This window comes from Furipterus horrens, unplaced genomic scaffold, assembly GCF_987537825.1.
Source record: "Furipterus horrens unplaced genomic scaffold, mFurHor1.1.pri manual_scaffold_5, whole genome shotgun sequence".
Classification (NCBI taxonomy): domain Eukaryota; kingdom Metazoa; phylum Chordata; class Mammalia; order Chiroptera; family Furipteridae; genus Furipterus; species Furipterus horrens.
In genome coordinates this window covers 125699110-125720382 of record NW_028327175.1, presented here as the reverse complement: position 1 = coordinate 125720382, position 21273 = coordinate 125699110, and the positions used below count along the sequence as shown (strand labels likewise).

Here is a 21273-nt window from a genome sequence, read left to right as displayed (position 1 = left end):
GTGGGTTTGGGACCAGTCCATTCCATGTCTCCGCCCCTCCATCCCTCCTACCCATCTGGATGAATGTGGGTTCTTTAATTCCTTAGTTGTTGGACTTCCATAGAGCTTGATTTTCTGACAGTTCTGAGTGATAGCTGTCCTGTAGTTTAGCTGTGATTTTTCTGTGGTTGTGCAAGAAGGTGAGCTGCGTTAACCTGTTTCTCCACCTTCTATCTTTTTACAAGACAGATACGATAACATATTTAACAGATATGATAAATAAAAGAATTTCAATAACCACAGAGTTAAAATTCGTAAGCAAGAAGAAAAACATGTCAACTAATTGGCAGTGTCTTTCTTTTTTGTCTTACAACTGAGGTATCTTAGATATAATGAAATATGACATATGGTTGGTCCAAAAAATTTTTTAAATATAGATTAATAGAAAATACCAGATATCTCAGAGATAATTATTGTTAATAATTGAGTATGAATCCCTGAGTAATTCCCTCTATATACAGATGCATGCACATGTATTTATGGCCATATACACTACCTATATTCCTGGTCTTCTCTTTTTCTGTTAACAGTGTATTTTGGACATCTTTCTTTTTCTTTTCTTTTTTTAAGTATATTTTATTGATTATGTTGTTACAGTAGTTCCAATTTTTTCCCCTTTGCTCCCCTCTTCCCAGTACCCCCTCCCCTCCAGCAATCTCACCCCCCTTAGTTCATGTCCATGGGTTGTGCATATATGTTCTTTGGTTTCACCCTTTCCTATATTATTCTTAACTTCCCCCTATTTTGTACCAATCGATTATGCTTCTTAGTCCCTGCACCATATCCTCATTTCTCCCTCTCCTCCCTCCCAGCTGATAACCCTCCAAACGATCCCCATACCTATGACTCTGTTTCTATTCTGTTTTGCTTAGTTGGATTTTGTTTTTATTTTTTAGATTCAGTTGTTGATAGTTGTGAGTCTGTTGTCATTTTAGTGTTCATAGTTTTGATCTTCTTTTTCTTAAGCCCCTTTGACATTTCGTATAACAATGGCTTGGTGATGAACTCTTTTAGCTTTACCTTGTCTGGGAAGCACTTCATCTGGCCTTCCATTCCAAATGATAGCCTTGCTGGATAGAGTAGTCCTGGTTGCAGGTTGCCTTTCATCACATTGCATACTGCTTGACAGTCCCTTCTTGCCTGCAAAGTGTCCTCTGAGAAATCAGCTGATAGTCGTATAGGCACCCTCCTGTAGGCAACTCTCCGCCTCTCTTTTGCTCCCTGAGACTCGGTCTTTATCTTTCACCTTTGACATCTCAGTCATGATGCACCCTGCTGTGTTCCCCTCTGGGTCCAGCTTGCCTGGGACCCTCCGTGCTTCCCAGACCTGTATGTCCATCTTCTCCACAAAATTTTGGAAGTTTTCCTCATTTTTTTCAATTCTTGCTTCCTCATTCTGCACTGGTTGACTTTTTTTCTTCCTTATGTTCCAAATCATTGATTTGAGCCCCGGTTTCGTTCCCTTCACCATTGGTTTTGTGTGGATTTTCCTTTGTTTCACTTAGCATAGCCTTCACTTTTTCTCTTATGCGTTTGCCATACTCAAGCATATCTGTCAAGCCTGTGAGCATCTTTATCACCAGTGTTTTGAATTCTTCATCTGTTAGGTTGTCTATCTCATCATCTGTTAGGTTGGCTATCTCCTTGTCGCTTAGTTCTCCCACTGGAACCTTGATCCATTCCCCCTTTTGGGCCATACTTCTCTGTTTCCTCATTCTGACAGGCTCCTGTGTTTGCCTCCGCATCCCAGGTAGAGCTGTCATTCTTGTTATGTTGTAAGGGGCGGAGCCTTAGGGATTTGTCAGTACAGGGCGACCAGTTTCACCACGTGGTGCTGTATGTGCGGGAGGGGTCCGAGAGGGAACATTGCCGTTTGCCCAGCACTCCCCCCACCCCCACCCCAGGTCCAGGCACCTCTCCCACCTCTGCACCGGACTGGCGCCCCTCCAGCTGCTGCCCAGGCCGTTGTTCCCAGAGTGTGTGGGTCTGTGGACACTCCAGGACCGTGTGGGCCCTCCAAAAAAGGGGACTCCGCCAAGAGACCAGCAGTCCCTGCCTCCACCCCAACCCCCACTGGTCCACAGAGCCAGAAACAATGAGGACTGATCTTCCCTGGTGCTGGGACCTCAAGCCACCAGGTCCGGTGAGGAGCTGGGAACGCTCCCCAAGGGTCCCTCCCGACCCTTAAATGTGTGACTGTGCTCTCTGCCAGCCCGCCATCGTCGCTGCTGCCGCTGCTGCTGCCACCACACCACATCCTCTCCACCCCGGCTCTGCATCCCCACCCCTCCGGACGAGCATTTCCTCTCCACATCTCTGTTTGCTGGACCTTCATGCAGCCCAACCCCCTGGAACCTCTGGCTGCCTCCAGCCACAAGACAGTTGCACTCCCTCCCAGCAGTGGAAGGAGACACAGCACATCCATCCATGCCTCCATCCTGGCCAGAAGTCCTGGACATCTTTCTATGTCCAGTTCTTCAAATTTATAAATTAAGTACTTGGTTAGTGTAGTGTATGCATACACTGTAATTTGTTCAGCTAATCTCCAGTTGATGGTCTGTAAATTCTGAAATACGGTGCCCATCTCCCTTCAGAACTCCCATGAGCAATGCCATCTTCCTCTTCTTTCCAGCTGTAAATCTTTTTATCTTGTCACTGTGATAGGTAAATCAGTAAGATCCTTTTTCCTTGGATGCACAGAAACCACTGCTAGTCATCTAGATTTGAGGATCAGAAAGAGACATGTTAGAAATGGTAACTAGTGATCAGATGTGTTTGTGTCTACATTGATGTATCTCTCTACCCATCCAGTATACTGTTAAAGTCAATCCCAGGCTCCTGCCAGGCTCTGTGTGACCTGAGCTTGCTTCTCTCTCCAACCTCTTCCCCAGTTTCTCCTGTTTTATTACTGTTCTCCAGTCCCCCTGCCTACTTTCCGCTACTGGGACACTCCAAGTCCCTTCCAACACCAGAGGGTTTCTGTTGGCTTTTCTTGCTGTCTGCAATGCCTTTTGCACAATGACTCTCTCCATTCTCTAGGGCTTAACTTGGCCATCCCCCTTTCGGAGTGGCCTTCCCTTTTACCTTCTCTCAGTGACATCCCTTGATTCTCCATATTTTTCATGCCTTTTATTTGCCATAATCTCATATTTATCTTTGCCTCTGGCCCTTCTCCGTCCTGTTCACTATGGTATCCCCAGTGCCTGGCACTGAGAAGACACTCAATAAATATTGCTCGACTGAATCAATGGTACAAAATTAACACGTAATACAGGGTTGAGAGGAATAGAAATTGCTCCTTGTTACCCACCAGGGCAATAATAATCCAACAAGGAGTGCTTGGAGAGAGGTCAACTGATGAGCTTTCCAGAAGTTGCTTCGCAGTGGAGTGAGCACTTTCTTTATGGGGCCTAGTCAAGCAGTGTCTTGATACCACTGAAAGTGTTCTTGCACTGAATGTTGGGGTTGACTAGATCATTTTCAATGCCCTTTCAACCCTTAAACTATCATCACTAGGCTGCCAGTCTTCCTTCAGTGCAGAACGGCAGTGACCACAAGGTGGCACTAGATGATTCCTTTGAAATCTGTTATTTAAACTCAGTGAGAAAACTTATTTCCTCCAACACAGACATGAAGCAAAAGCTTCGCAAAAGTCTGATCCCTTACTATGCATAACATACACCGGTGTTTTCTATTTTACTCTATTCTTTAATTTTTAAATGCAAGTTTTCAGACTGTCAAATTGATTTTATGATATTTCACAACTTACTGTTAGTAAAATACTTTTGGACCACTGAGCAACTTTATTCTTGTAATACTCAGTAGGTCTGTTTTCCTTGGACAGTCAGGGCTTATCGCAACTGGCATTCTTAGTGAATATTTTGTATAATTCTGTGCTGAGTGGCTGCAATGAGTAGCTGGACATGTGAGCTTTCTTATAAGTGTCTTATACGGGCGAGTTTCTGTCGGGGACATATTTTTTCAGAATCAGCACCTGTTGCAGTCAGGGCTGCAGTAAGGCTTATCAGTAGATATAAAGAAAAGAAAACAGACAGTATTTGCATCTGGGAGCTCAGATCCTATCTGGGAAACATAACACAAAAAACACACATACATCCCCTTTAGATTTCAGCTTACTTATCAAGCAACATGGCAAGGAGTGCATTACTGAAGTATTAGTCAGGATTATTTAGGCTGAAAGGAACAGAAGGCTGGCTCAAGTTGGCTCAGATGGTGAAGACATTTATGATCTTACAAAATATCCTTTGAGAGGTAGAGCAGGACCCAGGCCCACAGTGGCCAGGCCTGGCCTGGCTTTAGGGATCCGGGCTCCTTCTATGACTTGTCAGTGGTCCTAAGGCTCGATCCACTCATGGTTGCCAGAAGAATTCCAGTGTGATCAGGCTTCAGCTCTCAGACTCAGGACACTAAAACTTTATCTCCTTGTAGAATAGACTGGGGTAGAGAGAGTTCAGGCTAGTGTAGCATTTTCCAAGTTGTAGTTGTTTTCTTTATTCCTGGTCTCCCCACTTTGACCTCCTTCAGGGATGTGAAGTGACTGGCACCAAATACAGAGTCAGGAGAAAACTTTAGGTCATTATTAGCGATGTTCGCCAAATATTTCTGAATTTCCTTTTCTTTCAACACAGAACTTTTTGGTTGAGTGTAGTTATTTGATTAAAAGCTTTGGCCAGTGAATATACTGAGTGAATAAATTGTTGTAAGTCCTGTATATGAAGATGGACTGAGGTTATTTGCTGTATAGGGTTCTGCAAAAGGAATTAGTGATAAGAGGAAAAACAAAGGTGAGAAATGGCCACTGTGGAAAATGTGATGGGAAGTGTGTGTAATATAAAGATAGGTGGGTAAGTCTATTTAAATGTATAATGGAACACTGAATGTGCATTTATTGGCCTTTTGAGGTCGATAATTTTCTTCTGGATCCTTAACCTGGTTCCTGGGAATGTGGCCATGAACCTTGGTCAGAAATACAATTAATCTCTACTCACATGCCTTTTCTTTCATTCTTCTCAGGTTTGCGGTAAGCATTGGCTACTGGGATGACCCTTACATCCAGCATCTTGTGAGACTGTCTAAAGAGAGGAAGGCCCCTGAAATTAACAGAGGCAAGTGTGACAGTCTTTCTCCCAACATCTCATAAGCTAAGAGGCCTGAAGTTTTAAGGATTCATTCTTAAAAATAGAGTTTTAATATGCACTCTTTCCAATAGTATATGATAGTGCTTATTTCCCAATATCCTCACCAACACGATGTATTATGAAACTTATTAAAAATGTTATTTTTTAAAAACTTTTATTATGGGAAATTTTAAACCATGTAAAAGTAGAATCACATGTGAACCAGTTTCAATAATTACCAAATCTTGGCCATTAGCGTGAAACTTTTTTTCTTTTTCATCTTCACCCAAGGCTGTTTATTGATTTTAGAGAAAGAGGAAGGGGGAGAGAGATAGAAACATCGATGTGAAAGAAATATTGATCAGTTGCCTCCTGTATGCGCCTCAATCAGGAATTGAACCCAAAACCTAGGTACGTGCCCTGAGTAAGGATTGAACCTGTGACCTTTCGGTATATAGGACAATACACCAACCAACTTGAGCCACCTGGCCAGGGCTCAGTGTGAAGTTTTTAAAGATTTTATTTATTTTTCATTTTTAGAGAGAGGGGAAGGGAGCAAGAAAGAGAGGGAGAGAAACATAAATGTGTGAGAGAAATTGGTTACCTTTCACATGACCTGGCCCACATCCCAAGCATGTACCCTGGCCAGGAATCCAAACAGTGACCTTTTGGTTTACAGTCTGGTGCTCAATCCACTGAGCCACACCAGCCAGGGTGTGAAGTTTTTCAGTCTTTGTTAATCTAATATTGAGAAATGGTATCTTAGAGTAGTTTTGTTTTTTATTCCTCTTATGGGTAAGATTGAAGAGCATTTTCATATGTTGAAAAGCCATTTATATATCTTTTTATAAGTGTATTTTATTGATTATATTGTTACAGTTGTCTCAATTTTTTTTCCCTTTGCCCTCCTCTGCCCAGTACCCACTTTCCCTGCATGGTCGTGCATGTAAGTTCTTTGCTTTCACCCTTTCTTGTACTGTTCTTAACATCTTCCTGTCTATTTTGTTCCTACCAGTTATGCTTCTCGATCCTCGCACCTTTTCCACCATTCTCCCTCTCCATTTTCCCCGCTAATAACCCTCCATTTGATCTCCGTATCTATGGGTCTGTTCCTGTTCTAGTTGTTTGCTCAGATTTTTTTTTTTTTTTAAGATTCATTTGTTGATAGCTGTGAGTTTGTTGTCATTTTAATGTTCATAGCTTTGGCCATCTTTTTCTTAAATAAGTCCCTTCAACATTTCATATAATGATAGCTTGGTGATGATGAGCTCCTTTAGCTTTACCTTGTCTGGGAAGCACTTTATCTGCCCTTCCATTCTAAATGAGAGCTTTGCTGGGTGGAGTAATCTTGATTGTCCATCCTTGCTTTTCGTCACTTTGAATACTTCTTGCCAGTTCCTTCTAGCCTGCAAAGTTTCTTTTGAGAAATCAGTTGATAGTCTTATGGGAACTCCTTTGTAGGTAACTCTATGCTTTTCTCTTGCTGCTTTTAAGATTTTCTCTTTATCTTTAACCTTAGGCATTTAATTATGATGTGTCTTGGTGTGGTCCTGTTTGGGTCTAGCTTGTTTGGGACTCTCTGTGCTTCTTGGACTTATTTGTGTATTTCCTTCGCCAAATTAGGGAAGTTTTCTTTCATTATTTTTTCAAATAAGTTTTCAGTTTCTTGCTCTTCCTCTTCTCCTTCTGACACCCTTATGATTCTGATGTTGGTATGTTTAAAGTTGTCCCAGAGGTTCCTAAGCCTCTCCTAGTTTTTTTCAATTCTTGTTTCTTCGTTTTGTACGGGTTGACTAATTATTTCTTCCTTATGTTTCAAATAGTTGATTTGAATCCCGGCTTCCTTCCCTTCACCATTGGTTTCTTGTGGATTTTTCTTCATTTTACTTAGTATAGCCTTCACTTCTTCCCTTATGCGTTTGCCATACTCAATCATTTCTTTGAGCATTGTTGTCACCCGTGTTTTGGACTCTGTGTCTGTTAGGTTGGCTATTTCTTCCTCGCTTAGTTCTCCCTCTGGAGCCTTGATCTGCTTCCTCTTTTGGGCCATACTTCTCTGTCTCCTCAACTTGATAGCCTCCTGTGTTTACCTCTGTGTCTTAGGAAGAGCTGCTGCACCTGTTTCATTGTAAGGGATGGAGCCTTAGCTATTCGTTAGTGCTGGGCGACCCATTTGCCTGCTGTATGTGGGGTGAGGTCACAGAGGGAACAATGCTACCTGTTGGCCACTCACCCCTTTTCCAGTCACTTTACTCACTTCTTCATGAGACTGGTGCCTCTCTAGCTGTTGTCCCTGTGATGGTTCACAGAGTTGGTGGGTTTGCAGACTTTCCAGGACCATGGGGACCCCCCTAAATGGACTCTCTCTCCTGAGAGATTGGCAGTTTCTTCCATTGTCCTAACCCCAACTGATGTTCCCAGCCAGAAGCAATGAGGCTTTATTTTCCCAGAGCTGGAATTGTGAGCTCTGCGGTCTGGCTTGGGACTGGGATCATTCCCCGGGTGTCCCTTCAGGCTTTTATTTATTTATTTAGTATTTTTAAAAGATTTTATTTATTTATTTTTAGAGAGAGTGGAAAGGAAGGAGAAAGAGAGGGAGAGAAGCATCAATGTGTGAGAGATATACCAGTTGGTTGCCACTCGCATGCCCCCAACTTGGGACCTGGCTTGCAACCCAGGTATGTGCCCTAACTGGGAATTGAACCAGTGACCCTTAGGTTTGCAGGTCAACACTCAATCCACTGAGCCACACCAGCCAGGACTCTCCAGGCTTCTCTAATGTGTGACTGCTATTTCTGCTGACTGGCTGCAGCCACTACCTTGTTCCTGCTGCTGCCACACCGTGTCCTCACCATCCTGGCTCCCTGGCTCTGCCCTTCCTACCTGTCTGGATGAGTATTATTTCTTTATATCTTTGTTGGACTTCCATGCAGTTTGATTTTCTGGTTGTTTTGGTTGTTTTTTGTTTTGAGGTAGATGTAATCATTTTTATGATTTTGGAAGGAGGTGAACTGTGTCTGCCTATGCCTCCATCCTGGCTGGAAGTCTGTATGTCTTTAAAAAAAAATTTATTGATTGATTTGAAAGAGAGAGAGAGAGAGAGAGAGAGAGAGAGAGAGAGAGAGAGAGAGAAAGAAACATCATTTGAGGTGGATGTGCCTCACACACCCTAGGCTTGGTTGGAAGTTGCTCTGTCCAGCAGAGGCTTCGTGACCATGGCGGAACAAACTTTTACCCAGGACACTTTATTATGTCTGGGGGAAGGAAGGTGGCTGCCTCTCTAGGGGAGAACAGCAATTAGACCTTCTTCCCTCGTGCCTTTTATTGAGGAGGATACACACAAGAGATACAAGGTCAAGATTCATGAATCATCAATAGCTTGGAGGCGTTAGGATTACAGTTGACAGTAACAGATTACATGTACTAGTATAGAGAGTACAGTGACCAGTCTGTGTCAGGGTCTATCAAACATCTTGGTGCCACACTGGCATCAGGTGTAAGGTTTCATACACTCCTTGCTAGAGATTGTTTATGTTACATTAATGATAAAGAAAGCAGAGCAAAAAAAAAAAAAAAAGAAAGCAGAGCAAGTTCTAAACCATAATAAGCATTCTTTAAATCTAAATCCCCTGGTAACCCTTTGAGTGGTTTTCAGTCATGTTCCACACACAGCCTTATGTTGAAACTTAAAGAGAAGCACAGCCAGAACGCTGGTGGCAGTCATGCTCAGGCTGGGGCCACAATTCCCTAAACCACGAGGAACGGTTCCCTACAATCATTTTGTTCTTCCACTTATTCATGCATTCATTGGTTGATTCTTGTATGTTCACTGACTGGGGATTGAACCTGCAACTATGGTATAGGAAGAAAACCTTAGTGTAGTGGGATAATGCTCTAACCAACTGAGCTTGCTGGCCAGGGTTCATTTATATATATCTTTTACTGTGAAGTGCCTGTTCACATAAGGGTTTACATTTTTTGCTTTATTATATTGTTAGTTACACCATTAGGCTCTGCAAGTAATTTCCATCAGGGAAGTCACAGGACTTGACTGGACTGAATTATTTTCAGCCAGACTGAGAAATTGACCAAATGACAATCATTCCTGTGTGTTCAGGGATCTGGACTTGAAGACTGGATCCTAGAGATAGGGTCTATAAGAAATGCAAAGAGGACTTCTGGTTAAGATAGCGGTGAAGGCAGACATGGCTCACCTCCTCCCACAACAACATCAAAAGTACAACTAAAATATAGAACAACCATCACTCAGAATCATTAGAAATCGAGTTGAATGGAAGTCTGACAACTATGGGATTAAAGGACCCACATCCCTCCAGACTGGTAGGAGGGATGCAGACATGGAACAGGCTGGTCCCACATCTACATATGGTAGATAAAAATTTGGGAGGAATATCTCAGAAGTGAGGAGCCTCAGCCCCACACTAGGTCCCCAGCCCAGGGTTCCCGTGCCAGGAACATAAGTCCCCACGACTCTGGGTGCAAAAACCAATGGAGATTGAGTTCATGGAAGAAACTGCTGCAGCCCCAAGCAGTCCCTCTTAAAGACCCAACAAACGAACTCACCTACTCAGACAGACTCCCTCTGGACTCCAGCACTGGCGTAGCAGCTTGAAAGGCACCAGTGGCATATAGGGAGAAACTGAAGTGTCTGGCATCAAGGCCAGCATCGGCCATTGTCCCTTGTCTAAACCCTCCACCCACAGAGCCAGCAAATTGGTGCCATACCTGAGACTCCCATCAATTTGGCTAACACTGTGTGCCCTGCCCTGGAGATCCCCTCAGATTCCATCCCACCCAACTTATGGGCCCACCCAAGCTGCTTTTCCATATGAATAGCTCATGCTTCACAGCTTCCTAAATCTCATCAAACAATCAACCAACAGCTGGCTTCAATGAACTCCAAGCCCAGTGCTAGCAGCAAACAGCTTAGATTCACATCTTGGCTTCTTGGGAATCTCCAAGCCCAGCACAAGTAGCAGCCACTTCAGATTCCTTTATAGCTTGGGCAGGATACCCCAGGCAAAACAAAGGTGGGGGCTGACCTTGCCCTACACCACTCAGGAACCCTAGAGCCTGCACACTGAGAGGGCAGCTGTAGATCACGTCAGAGCACCACCACCATGTCCCTGCACAGCTGATCCTCCACAGAAGGTGGAGGTTGGTGGTCAGTGGTCATATCCAGTCCTTGCAGCTGACTGGCCTGGGTAAGTCCCTCCCATTGACCTGCTAACAGTAATCAAGGCTCAACTACAAAAGGAGGGTGTACTTAGCCCACACAAAGCGTGCACCTTGAGCACCCAGCTTGGGTGATAGGGGAGGCTGTGTCACTAGACCCTACAGGATACCTACTACATTAGGCCACACGACCAAGACATAGCAACTCTACCTAATATATAGAAACAAACACAGGGAAGCTGCCAAAATAAGGAGACAAAGAACTAGGGCCCAAATGAAAGAACAGATCAAAACTCCAGAAAAAGGGCTAAATGAAATGGAGATAAGCAACTTGTCACATGCAGAGTTCAAAACACTGGTTATGAAGATGCTCAAGAACTTAGGACCTCAACAGCATAAAACATAGTCAGAAATGAAGGATACACTCATTGAAATAAAGAATAATTTGCAGGGAAACAACAGTAGAGTGGATGAAGCTGAGAATCAAATCAATGATTTGGAACATTGAGGAAGCAGAAAGCAAGCAATCAGAACAAGAAGAAAAAAGAGTCCAAAAAAAAAAAAAATTGAGGATATATAAGCAGCCTCTGGGACAACTTTTAAGAGGTCCAACATTCACATCATAGGGGTGCCAGAAGGAGAAGAGAAAGCAAGAAATTGATAATCTATTAAAGGGGGGAAAATCAGGACAACTGTGGTAACATAATTAATAAAATATAATTTAAAAATAGTAACATTAAAAAAGAAATGCAAAGAAAATTAAAAATGGGGATTTCTGCAAATAAGGATGTGTTGTTTACTTGAGCTGAGGGTGAAACCAGGTGTCAGTAAGATTGAGCAAAGCCTGGCTAAAAGGTCTTCAGCTTCCTTCCTGTTCTCAGGGGGCAGGTCTTCTAATGAATACTCCAGAGGCAGGGACCTGCATGGTGACTTGGTGCCCCAGGCTGCATGTCAACCCTCCTTCCTTCCTTCTTCTCTCTGGATTTGAATCTCTAGTTTGGTGGCCTACAATGCACTAGGAGAGTGCTTCCCAAGCAGTGTGTGGTAAGGATATGTATTTTTCCAATAGCCAGTTTACTGTGTCTATTTCTATAAAATATAATAAGTGACTTACTAGAAAAATAAATGAAGGAGACATACAAAATACAAGTCCCAGGTATTTATGAGTAGATTCAATAGACATAAAATTCCTAAGAAGTTGCAAAAAAGTTCCTAAATGCTACTCTCAAATTTGGTTCTTAGAACATTTGCACTTTGAGCAGTGGGGATTCCTTTCTTCCTCCTGTATTTTCCATATCCTATGCCCTATCTCCCCAGCCCAGAGCTTAACAAGTCATTTTATCAGGCAGCCCAGTGTCTGTGCCCTGCTCCGCCCCATCTGATGCTCTTTGATAAAGATCCAGGCTCTATCACTGGAGGGCCAAGAAGACAGCAGTGTGATGAGAAACACCACTTTCTTTATTTATTTATTTTTTTTTTTGGATTTTATTGATTATAATGTTACAATAGTTCCAATTTTTTCCCCTTTACTCCCCTCCACCCAGCATCTCCCTCCCCCAGCAATCCCCCCTCAAGTCCATACCCCTGGTTCGTGAAAAATAACTATCCCTTCCTCTCAGATATTAACACCCTTTGTAATCTTGTAAAGGACAATGGGCGAAGGTCTCAAGCTCCTCTAGCTGCTTCAAGCTGGACATGGTCGTCGTCCTACCTACCCTTGGGTCCAGAAAACCCTAATAATAGTGGGGGTGTGGAGGGGAGGGTGGCCTTCCCACATGGGGAAGGATCGTGCAGACTCCAGGTCAGTTGGCTGTCCCCGGACAACGGCGTGCTTGATTTAACAGACTGGCATCCTTGTTGTGTTCTGGGGGCAACAGATTTGGCGAAAAGGGTTAAAATACGTCATTCAATCCATAACTACAAGATTACAAAAGGCAGGGATTAATTTTTCAATGTCCCACATTAGGGAAAAGAAGGACTTCTTTGGAGGAAGGTGTGCCAGGCACATCTCACCTGTCCAAAACCCTTTTTCCCACCATACTTAGTTTGGGCTGAGGGAAATAATTTAGGTTTCCCCCGTCTCAGACCTCTGGGCCCTTTCTGTCCAAGCCATTAGGATAGAAGAGAGAAACCAGTTTTAAAGTGACTCCCACAGACACCCCATTCTTCACCAACCCAGCCATTTAGTTCAGCCAAACCATTGAGTCTCAGGAGGCAGCGCTGCAGAGAGGATTAAGTGAGGCTTATGCGTACAGACAATCACTCAGGTAATGCGATTATAGGCTTATGCCCTTTGAAAACAGAAAACACATGTTAATTTATGTAACATAACCCACAAACAAATCTCTAAATCTGTAAGATTGTCTTATTGGGGAGACATCCAGTTGCAGGGCACTTGACATTCTACTTGCCTGCAACTTGAATATCTTTGATGATATCACAGACATGGTTTAATTTTCAAGTGAAACCATTTTTTAAATGAGAAAAAACTTTTAAGACAGTTAGTTGCCCTACTTTTTAGTCTACTGCTGATCATTGTGATTTTCCTTGCATAATGATTTTTTTCCCTAAGGTTACCCTCCTTGTCTCTAAAGGGACTACAGTAAGTCCATTTTAAATTTATCCTGTTCATTTGCATAAACATAACAAGAGCAGCAAATGATCACTTATGATCTTTTGTTCTGCTTTGCTGGAACTTACCCAAGGAACATTTAGGGTGACCCTCAGTCTGCTCTTCAGGGCACAGAAGCTGAGCCACATACCTGGCATTCATCCTTGCCTGTACACACCTGTCCTTTCCAAGTCTTTCTGGTTTTTCATTGTGCCTTAAGGTCCCTTCTAGCCATCTTTCAGGAAAACAAACTTCGTTCCTTCCCTGGAAAGATTGCTGTGGACTGCACAACCAACCATGGTACCAGGCCTTTTATCTCGTGGGCTTTTATTACCTTTGAAAGTCATTCCCAGTTCCTCGGGGCTTTTTGGTAACAACCTGAGCCCGAATATGTCACCTTTAGGCTTGACATTCCAGTCAAAGACTTGGTCAAAAAAAAAGAAAAAAAAAAGGAAGCTCTATTAACAACTGGTCTTATTAGTTTTCTGCAAAGAAACTTATGTCATTACTTACTTGTTTAGAATGCCAAACTCTGGAGGGATCAAATAGGGAGAAAAATATACAACGTGAAGGAAAATCTTTGACCTAATATTCACTGAACTGGCATTTCCATTCTTCATATTTTCATTTTTCCCCCAGTAAAAAAAATTTTTTTGTTGTTTTTCCATTACAGTTGTCTCACTTTTTTCGCCCTCTTGTTTCCCTGCACGCTGCCCTTCCCTTCCCCCACGTTCAGTCCCCACTCAGTTGCCCATGTCCGTGGGTCGTTTATACATGTTTTTGACTTGACCCTTCCCCTTCTTACCCCCTTCTCTCCCTCACTCCTACCTCCCCCCTTGTTACTATTAGTCTACTTCTTGTTTACTGCCCTGGCTGGTTTAGCTCAGTGGATTGAGCGTCGGCCTGCGAGCTAAGTGTCGCTGGTTCGATCTTCCAGTCAGGGTACATCAGAGAAGGAAAACTCTGACTCCAAAAAACCTCCGCTGCCTTGCGGCATACCTCTTCAGGGGAAAGGCTAAGGGAGTAAACCCCGACAGAAAATCCGGAGCCGGAGTCCCTAAGGCGGTTTGACGTTGTAGTCAACACCGGCAAATCCTGCGGCGCACCTGAACCCAAGCTGTATTGACTCCGTCTTTCCCTTGGATCCTTCAGCTGCGAAGAGAGGGGGGGTCTGCTGCATGGGCAACAGCAGACCCTCCATATTACCCTGCCCAGGCTCTGTAGCTTCAGCGTCATCGCAAGATGTCGATTCAACACGGGAGGAGACAGATACTACCATGTCACTCCCGAGTCGGACTGCACAGCCATTCTCGGCGGTGCAGATAGACTCTTAAGAAGCTACACCATCGTCTCTCGAGACGGACGGCTGCCGACGACGACTTCTTGTTTACATAGCTCTGGTTCAATTTTGCTCATTTGTTCATGTTGTTCATTAGTTTCCTGTAATAGGTGACAGCATAAGGTATTTTTCTTTTGTTGCCTGGCTTATTTCGCTAAGCATTATTCTCTCTAGTTCCATCCATGTTGTTGCAAATGGTAGGAGTTCCTTCTTTCTCTCTGCTACATAGAACTCCATTGTGTAAATGTACCACAGTTTTTTGATCCACTCATCTATAGATGGGCATTTAGGTTGTTTCCAGCACTTGGCTATTGTGAATAGTGCTGCTATGAACACTGGAGTGCACAGGTTCTTTTGGATTGGTGTTTCAGGATTTTTCAGATATAATCCTAGCAATGGAATTGCTGGTTCATAAGGCAGTTCCATTTTTAGTTTTTTGAGGAAATTCCAAACTGTTTCCCATAGTGGCTGCACCAGTCTGCATTGCCACGAGCAATGCACCAGGGTTCCCATTTCTCCGCATCGTCTCCAGTACAAGTTGTTTGTTGATTTGTTGTTGATGGCCATTCTGACTGGTGTGAGGTGGTATCTCATTGTGGTTTTTATTTGCATCTCTCTGATGGCCAATGATGTTCAGCATACTTTCATATGTCTATGGGCCCTCTGTATGTCTTCTTTGGAGAAGTGTTTGTTCAGGTCCTTTGCCCATTTTTTTAATTGGGTTGTCTGTCTTCTTGGTGTTGAGTCGTATGAGTTCTTTATATATTTTGGAGATCAGTCCCCTGTCTGTGATATCATTAGTAAGTATGTTTTCCCATATGGTTGGTTTCCTTTTCATCTTGCTGATGTTTTCTTTAGCTGAGCAGAAACTTTTTAGTTTGATGTAGTCCCATTTGTTTATTCTTTCCTTTATTTCCCTTGCCTTAGGAGATATATCAGTGAAAATGTTGCTACGTGGGATATCTGAAATTTTCCTGCCTATTTTTTCCTCTAGGACTTTTATGGTATCACGGCTTACATTTAAGTCTTTGATCCATTTTGAGTTTATTCTGGTGTATGGTGTAAGTTGGTGGTCTAGTTTCATTTTTTTTGCATGTCCCTGTCCAGTTCTCCCAACACCATTTGTTGAAGAGGCTCTTTTCACTCCATTTGATGTCCTTTCCCCCTTTGTCAAATATTAGTTGACCATATGAACCTGGGTTTATTTCTGGGCTCTCTATTCTGTTCCATTGATCTATATGTCTGTTTTTATGCCAGTACCAGACTGTTTTGATTATTGTGGCCTTGTAGTATAGTTTGATATCAGGTGTTGTGATTCCTCCTACTGTGTTCTTCCTCAAAATTGCTGTGGCTATTCGGGCTCTTTTTTGGTTCCATATAAATTTTTGAAGTATTTGTTCTAGGTCTGTGAAATATGTTGCTGGTATTTTAATAGGGATTGCATTGAATCTATAAATTGCTTTGGGTAGTATGGACATTTTAATGATGTTGATTCTTCCCATCCATGAGCATGGTATATCCTTCCATTTATTTGTATCTTCTTTAATTTCTTTCTTCAGTGTTATGTAGTTTTCTGAGTACAGGTCTTTTACCTCCTTGGTGAAGTTTATTCCTAGGTATTTTCTTTTTCTTGTTGCTATGGTAAATGGGATTTTTCTTTCAGTTTCTATCTCTGAGTTTTTATTGTTGGTGTATAAAAATGCCTTCGATTTCTTAATATTGACTTTGTATCCTGCTATTTTGCTGAATTCGCTTATTAGATTGAGTAGTTTTTTTGTGGAGTCTATAGGGTTTTCTATGTACACTATCATGTCATCTGCAAATAATGACAGTTGTACTTCCTCTTTTCCAATTTGGATGCCTTTTATATTTCTTTCTTGTCTGATTGCTGTGGCTAGAACTTCCAAGACTATGTTGAATAGGAGTGGAGAGAGCGGACATCCTTGTCTTGTTCCTGATCTCAGGGGGAATGCTCTCAGTTTTTGCCCATTGAGTATGATGTTGGCTTCAGGTTTCTCATATATGGCCTTTATTATGTTGAGGTATGCTCCCTCTATTCCCATTTTGCTGAGAGTTTTTATCATAAATGGGTGCTGTACTTATTCATATGCTTTTTCTGCATCTATTGATATGATCATGTGGTTTTTGTCTTTCATTTTGTTTATGTGGTGTATCACGTTTATTGATTTGCGAATATTAAACCATCCTTGCATCCCTGGGATGAATCCTACTTGATCGTGGTGTATGATCTTTCTAATGTGTTGCTGGATCCGGTTTGCCAATATTTTGTTGAGGATTTTAGCATCTATGTTCATCAGCGATATTGGTCTGTAGTTTTCTTTCTTTGTTGTGTCTTGACCTGGTTTTGGAATTAGGGTTATACTGGCTTCATAGAATGAGTTTGGGATTCTTCCCTCTTCTTGTATCTTTTGGAATAGTCTGAGGAGGATAGGAGTTAGTTCTTTCCTAAATGTTTTGTAGAATTCACTTGTGAAGCCATCCGGTCCAGGGCTTTTGTGTGCTGGGAGTTTTTTGATTACTGCTTCAATTTCGCTAGCTGTTATTGGTCTATTCAGACTTTCTGCTTCTTCTTGATTCAGTTTGGGAAGACTATAGGTTTCCAGGAATTTGTCCATTTCCTCTAGGTTGTCAAATTTCTTGCCATACAATTGTTCGTAATAATTTCTTATAATCCTTTGTATTTCTGTGGTATCAGTTGTGATTTCTCCTCTTTCGTTTCTGATTTTATTTATTTGGGTCCTCTCTCTTTTTTTCTTGATGAGCCTGGTTAAAGGCTTGTCAATTTTGTTTATCTTTTCAAAGAACCAGCTCCTACTTTTGTTGATCTTTTGAATTGTTAGTTTAGACTCTATGTCATTTAATTGTGCTCTGATCTTGATGATTTTCTTCCTTCTACTTGATCTGGGCGTTGCTTATTGTTCTTCCTCTAGTTCTTGTAGCTGTAGGGTTAAATTTTTTATTAGAGATTCTTCTAGCTTTTTTAGGTAGGCCTGTATTGCTATGAACTTTCCTCTTAGGACTGCTTTCGCTGTATCCCATAGGTTTTGGGTTGTTGTGCGCTCATTATCATTAGTTTCCAGAAACTTTTTGATTTCTTCCTTGATGTCATTGTTAACCCATTCGTTATTTAATAGCATGTTATTCATTCTCTATGAGTTTGAATGTTTTTGAGTTTTTTCCTTGAGGTTGATTTCCAGTTTTAAGCCATTGTGATCAGAGAAGATGCTTGATATAATTTCCATTTTCTTGAATTTATTGAGGCTTGTTTTGTGTCCTACCATGTGGTCTATCTTTGAAAATGTTCCATGTGCACTTGAGAAGTATGTATATTTTGCTTCTTTGGGGTGAAAACTTCTATATATATCGACTAAGTCCATTTGATCTAGAGTGTTGTTCAGTGTCTCAATATCTTTGGTGTTTCTTTGCTTCAAAGATCTGTCCAGTGTTGACAATGGGGTGTTAAAGTCCCCTACTATGAGTGTGTTGCTGTCTATATCTTTCTTGGAGTCTTTCAAAATTTTCCTTATATATTTGGGTGCTCCTAAGTTAGGTGCATGTATATTTATAAGGGTTATATCTTCTTGATGGATTTTTCCCTTAAGTATTATGAAATGCCCTTGTTTGTCTCTTTTTATGGACTTTACTGTGAAATCTGTTTTGTCTGATATAAGTATTGCTACCCCGGCTTTTTCTTTTGTCCATTTGCTTGAAATACTTTTTTCCATCCTTTTACTTTCAGTCTGTGTAGATCTTTTATTCTAAGGTGGGTCTCTTGTAGACAGCATATATGTGGGTCATTCTTTCTAATCCATTCAGCTACCCTATGTCTTTTAATTGGAGCGTTTAATCCATTTACATTTAAGGTTATTACCGATAAGTACTTATTCATTGTCAATTTTCCCCTTTGTACTCGTGTTCTTCTCTGTCTCTCTCTGTTTCTTTATCTTCTTAAAGCAGACCCTTTAGCATCTCTTGCATTGCTGGTTTGGTAGAGGTGTATTCTTTTAGCCTTCTTTTGTCTTGGAAGCTCCTTATTTCACCCTCCATTTTGAATGAGAGCTTTGCCGGGTATAGTATTCTAGGTTGTAGGCCTTTGTTTTTCATTGCTTGGAATATTTTTTGCCATTCCCTTCTGACTTGTAGTGTTTCTGCTGAGAAATCTGAGGATAGCCTTATTGGAGCTCCCTTGTATGTTATTAGTTGTTTCTCTCTTGCTGCTTTTAGGATTCTCTCTTTGTCTTTGAATGTTGCCATTTTAATTATGATGTGTCTTGAGGTGGGCCTGTTGGGGTTCATCTTCATTGGGACCCTCTGTGCTTCCTGGATTTGCGTGACTCTTTCTCTCCTCATGTGAAGGAAATTTTCTGTCATTAGTTTTTCAAAGAGCTTTTCTATCCCTTGCTCTTCTTCTTCTCCTTCTGGAATTCCTATGATACGGATATTATTACGTTTCATGTTGTCCTGCAGCTGTCTTAGAACCTCTTCAGTCTTGTTCAGCCTTTTTTCATTTTGTTGCACTTTCTGGGAGTTTTTGTGTACGTTGTCCTCCAGCTCGCTGATCCGATCTTCTGCTTCCTCTAGCCTGCTTTTAATTCCTTCTACTGTGTTCTTCAATTCAGAGATCATATTCTTCATTTCCTCCTGGCTCTTATTGATAGCTTCTATGTCCTTTTTCATGCTTATGTGATTCTCTGAGTTCCTTGTAGTTTTTCTGGCGTTCCTTGTAGTTTCCCTGGAGTTCTTTTTAGTTTCCGCTGAGCTCATTCAGCTTCTCCATAATCCATGTTTTGAATTCTGTATCTGATATTTTGCTCCCCTCTTATTTCATTTAGAACTCTCTCTCGGGATTCTACCTTTCCTTTTTATGGGGGGTTGTTTCTCTGTCTCCCCATTTTTGTGATTCCTATTGTTTGTTGGTGCTTTCTTAGAATGATCTGCTCTTCCTGGATCTGCCTCTGGTAGTGTCAGTTCGTGTACCAGACTGGCCCTAGGCAGCCTATTGGAGACTTCCAGTGATCTACTGCCTTTGTCTGTCTTCTTTAGTTGTTAATCTACTCAATCTGTGATTAGCCGTTGGGCTTAAGGACCGTGGATGTGGCAGCTTTAATTCCTGTAGGCAGGGCTTTTATTTCCCCTCAGGCTGACGGCACTTGTAGGGGAATGGTCTGTCTGCTGTACTGGGGCTGAGTTAACTCTGGCTGGTCCTGGTAGGAGGTTAGTGTAGCTTCCACTTACTCTTCCGCCCTCTTGGATCTCCGTCTGTGTTGTCCTTGATGTTATTTCTTTAATCTGGCTGGTTGTATTTCAGCTACTCTTTGGTGGATCTTTTTCTCTGGTTAGTTGATTGAGAGTCACTCTGTCCACCTTGTCTTGAGATCTTTTGTGGAGATGCTGCTAAAACCTAATCACACAACCTAGGCAAGAAACCCACAGCCTCCAATATCTCCCCCAACTACAATCTCTCTCTAGGCTGCCAATGAGCCCGTATTAATATACTTGTGGAGATGTTGGGACTCTTATTTCATAGGAGAAACAGATAGGAGTTGTTTTAAATGAAGGAAGGGTAATTTTTGAGTCAGTCACTCCTCTCTGCATTCGTTCCTGGAGTCTCTCCCTAACAGGAGCGAGCTGAGAACACTGCCCCTACTCCGCAGCCATCTTTCTAGAAGTCAAAATACCACTTTCTTTGGTTTGATATTTATATGCCTAATTTCCTGACTTAAAAATATTTTCCATTAGATTTTGCAATTTTGAATTTTTTCAGAGTACTGACTAGCTTTATGGCCATGAAAAAGGCCAAGAGGTCAAATTCCCAGAGGACTTTTCCAGGAGAAACATTTAAATTAAATGTTTTGACATAAAACCCTTGTCTTTCTTAAGTAAAATTACAGGACATTTTATTTCTTTTAAGATAGTCAATTCCAACACTAAATAGATTGTGTTTACTTTGGTTCAGACAGCTTTAAAAAAGTGGGGAGAGAATTTGAAAATTGCCACATCTCACATGAATCTACAGTGACACTCCTGACCCTGAGGAGGGCAGGAGTGTTCTGTTTTGCTCTCTGGTGGACTTTGCAGAGGTCACTGTTGTCACCGAGGAGTAACTTGTTTCCCTGTCTCTTTCTTAGGATATTTTGCTCGAGTTCATGGTATCGGTCAGCTTACAAAGGCATTTCTGCGGAAGACAGAATGTCACTGTCAAATTATAAACCTTGGGGCTGGGATGGATACCACCTTCTGGATATTAAAGGTGAGTTAAAATCCCCTCTCATCTTTCCCCAGTTGTTTTTGAAGATGTTTATCTGGTTTAAAAAATTCAAAGAATACATTAAAGCACATGCAGTGACAGCCCATCTCCCAGCCATGTCCCTAGCTGTTTTCATGCCACCAAGCACCCTCAGCCCCATGTTTCATAGCACCAGGGTCCTAGTGAAGGCCATGTGGGTTGTTCCTCATTTCTTGCTGTTACAAACAGGGTATTAATAATAATCCTGTGTATGTTTTCCTCTGAATGTGTGGAAATGCACCAGCAGAAAAAATTCTATTGGTGGAATTACTGAGACAAAGAGCACGCGCGTTTATAATTTTGATAATAAATAAGATTTTATTGTTGACGTAATGGTGTTCTGGGTAAAATTTGGAGGTTTGCATGGTGGGGTAATGGTAATGTAATTCAGAGCCCTTTTGTAGCCGTTCTTTGATTTGATCCCTTAACTGCTCTGTTAGGGTTCAAGAGCAAGTACAAACACACTCACTGGAAAGAGACTTGGATCTAGTTAGTGGCAGAACCAGGACAACGGTGCTGGTCTTTGACTCCTGGGCTGTAATTTCACTGCCAAACCCTTTCCCTATAAAGACCTCACTGATTGCTTTTCCATTTTTGTAGGTTTGTACAGATTTTTCTTGATTGTTCTTTGAGGTTGGTCATG

At 41.9% G+C, this 21273-nt stretch overlaps 1 protein-coding gene across 4 annotated transcripts in view; it reads left to right on the top strand.

The window, feature by feature from the left end:
- LCMT1 (leucine carboxyl methyltransferase 1) overlaps positions 1 to 21273 on the top strand; it is a 63168-nt gene that overhangs the window by 14549 nt on the left and 27346 nt on the right. For 2 of the 4 annotated variants that reach the window (XM_090277713.1, XM_090277712.1), the window contains exons 2-3: positions 5074 to 5165; positions 20473 to 20594. In XM_090277713.1, coding sequence (XP_090133839.1) covers positions 5074 to 5165; positions 20473 to 20594 — 214 coding nt within the window. Of the gene's footprint in view, positions 1 to 5073; positions 5166 to 7744; positions 7856 to 20472; positions 20595 to 21273 lie in introns of those variants that run through there. The other 2 variants (XM_090277715.1, XM_090277716.1) reach the window with 2 other exon arrangements.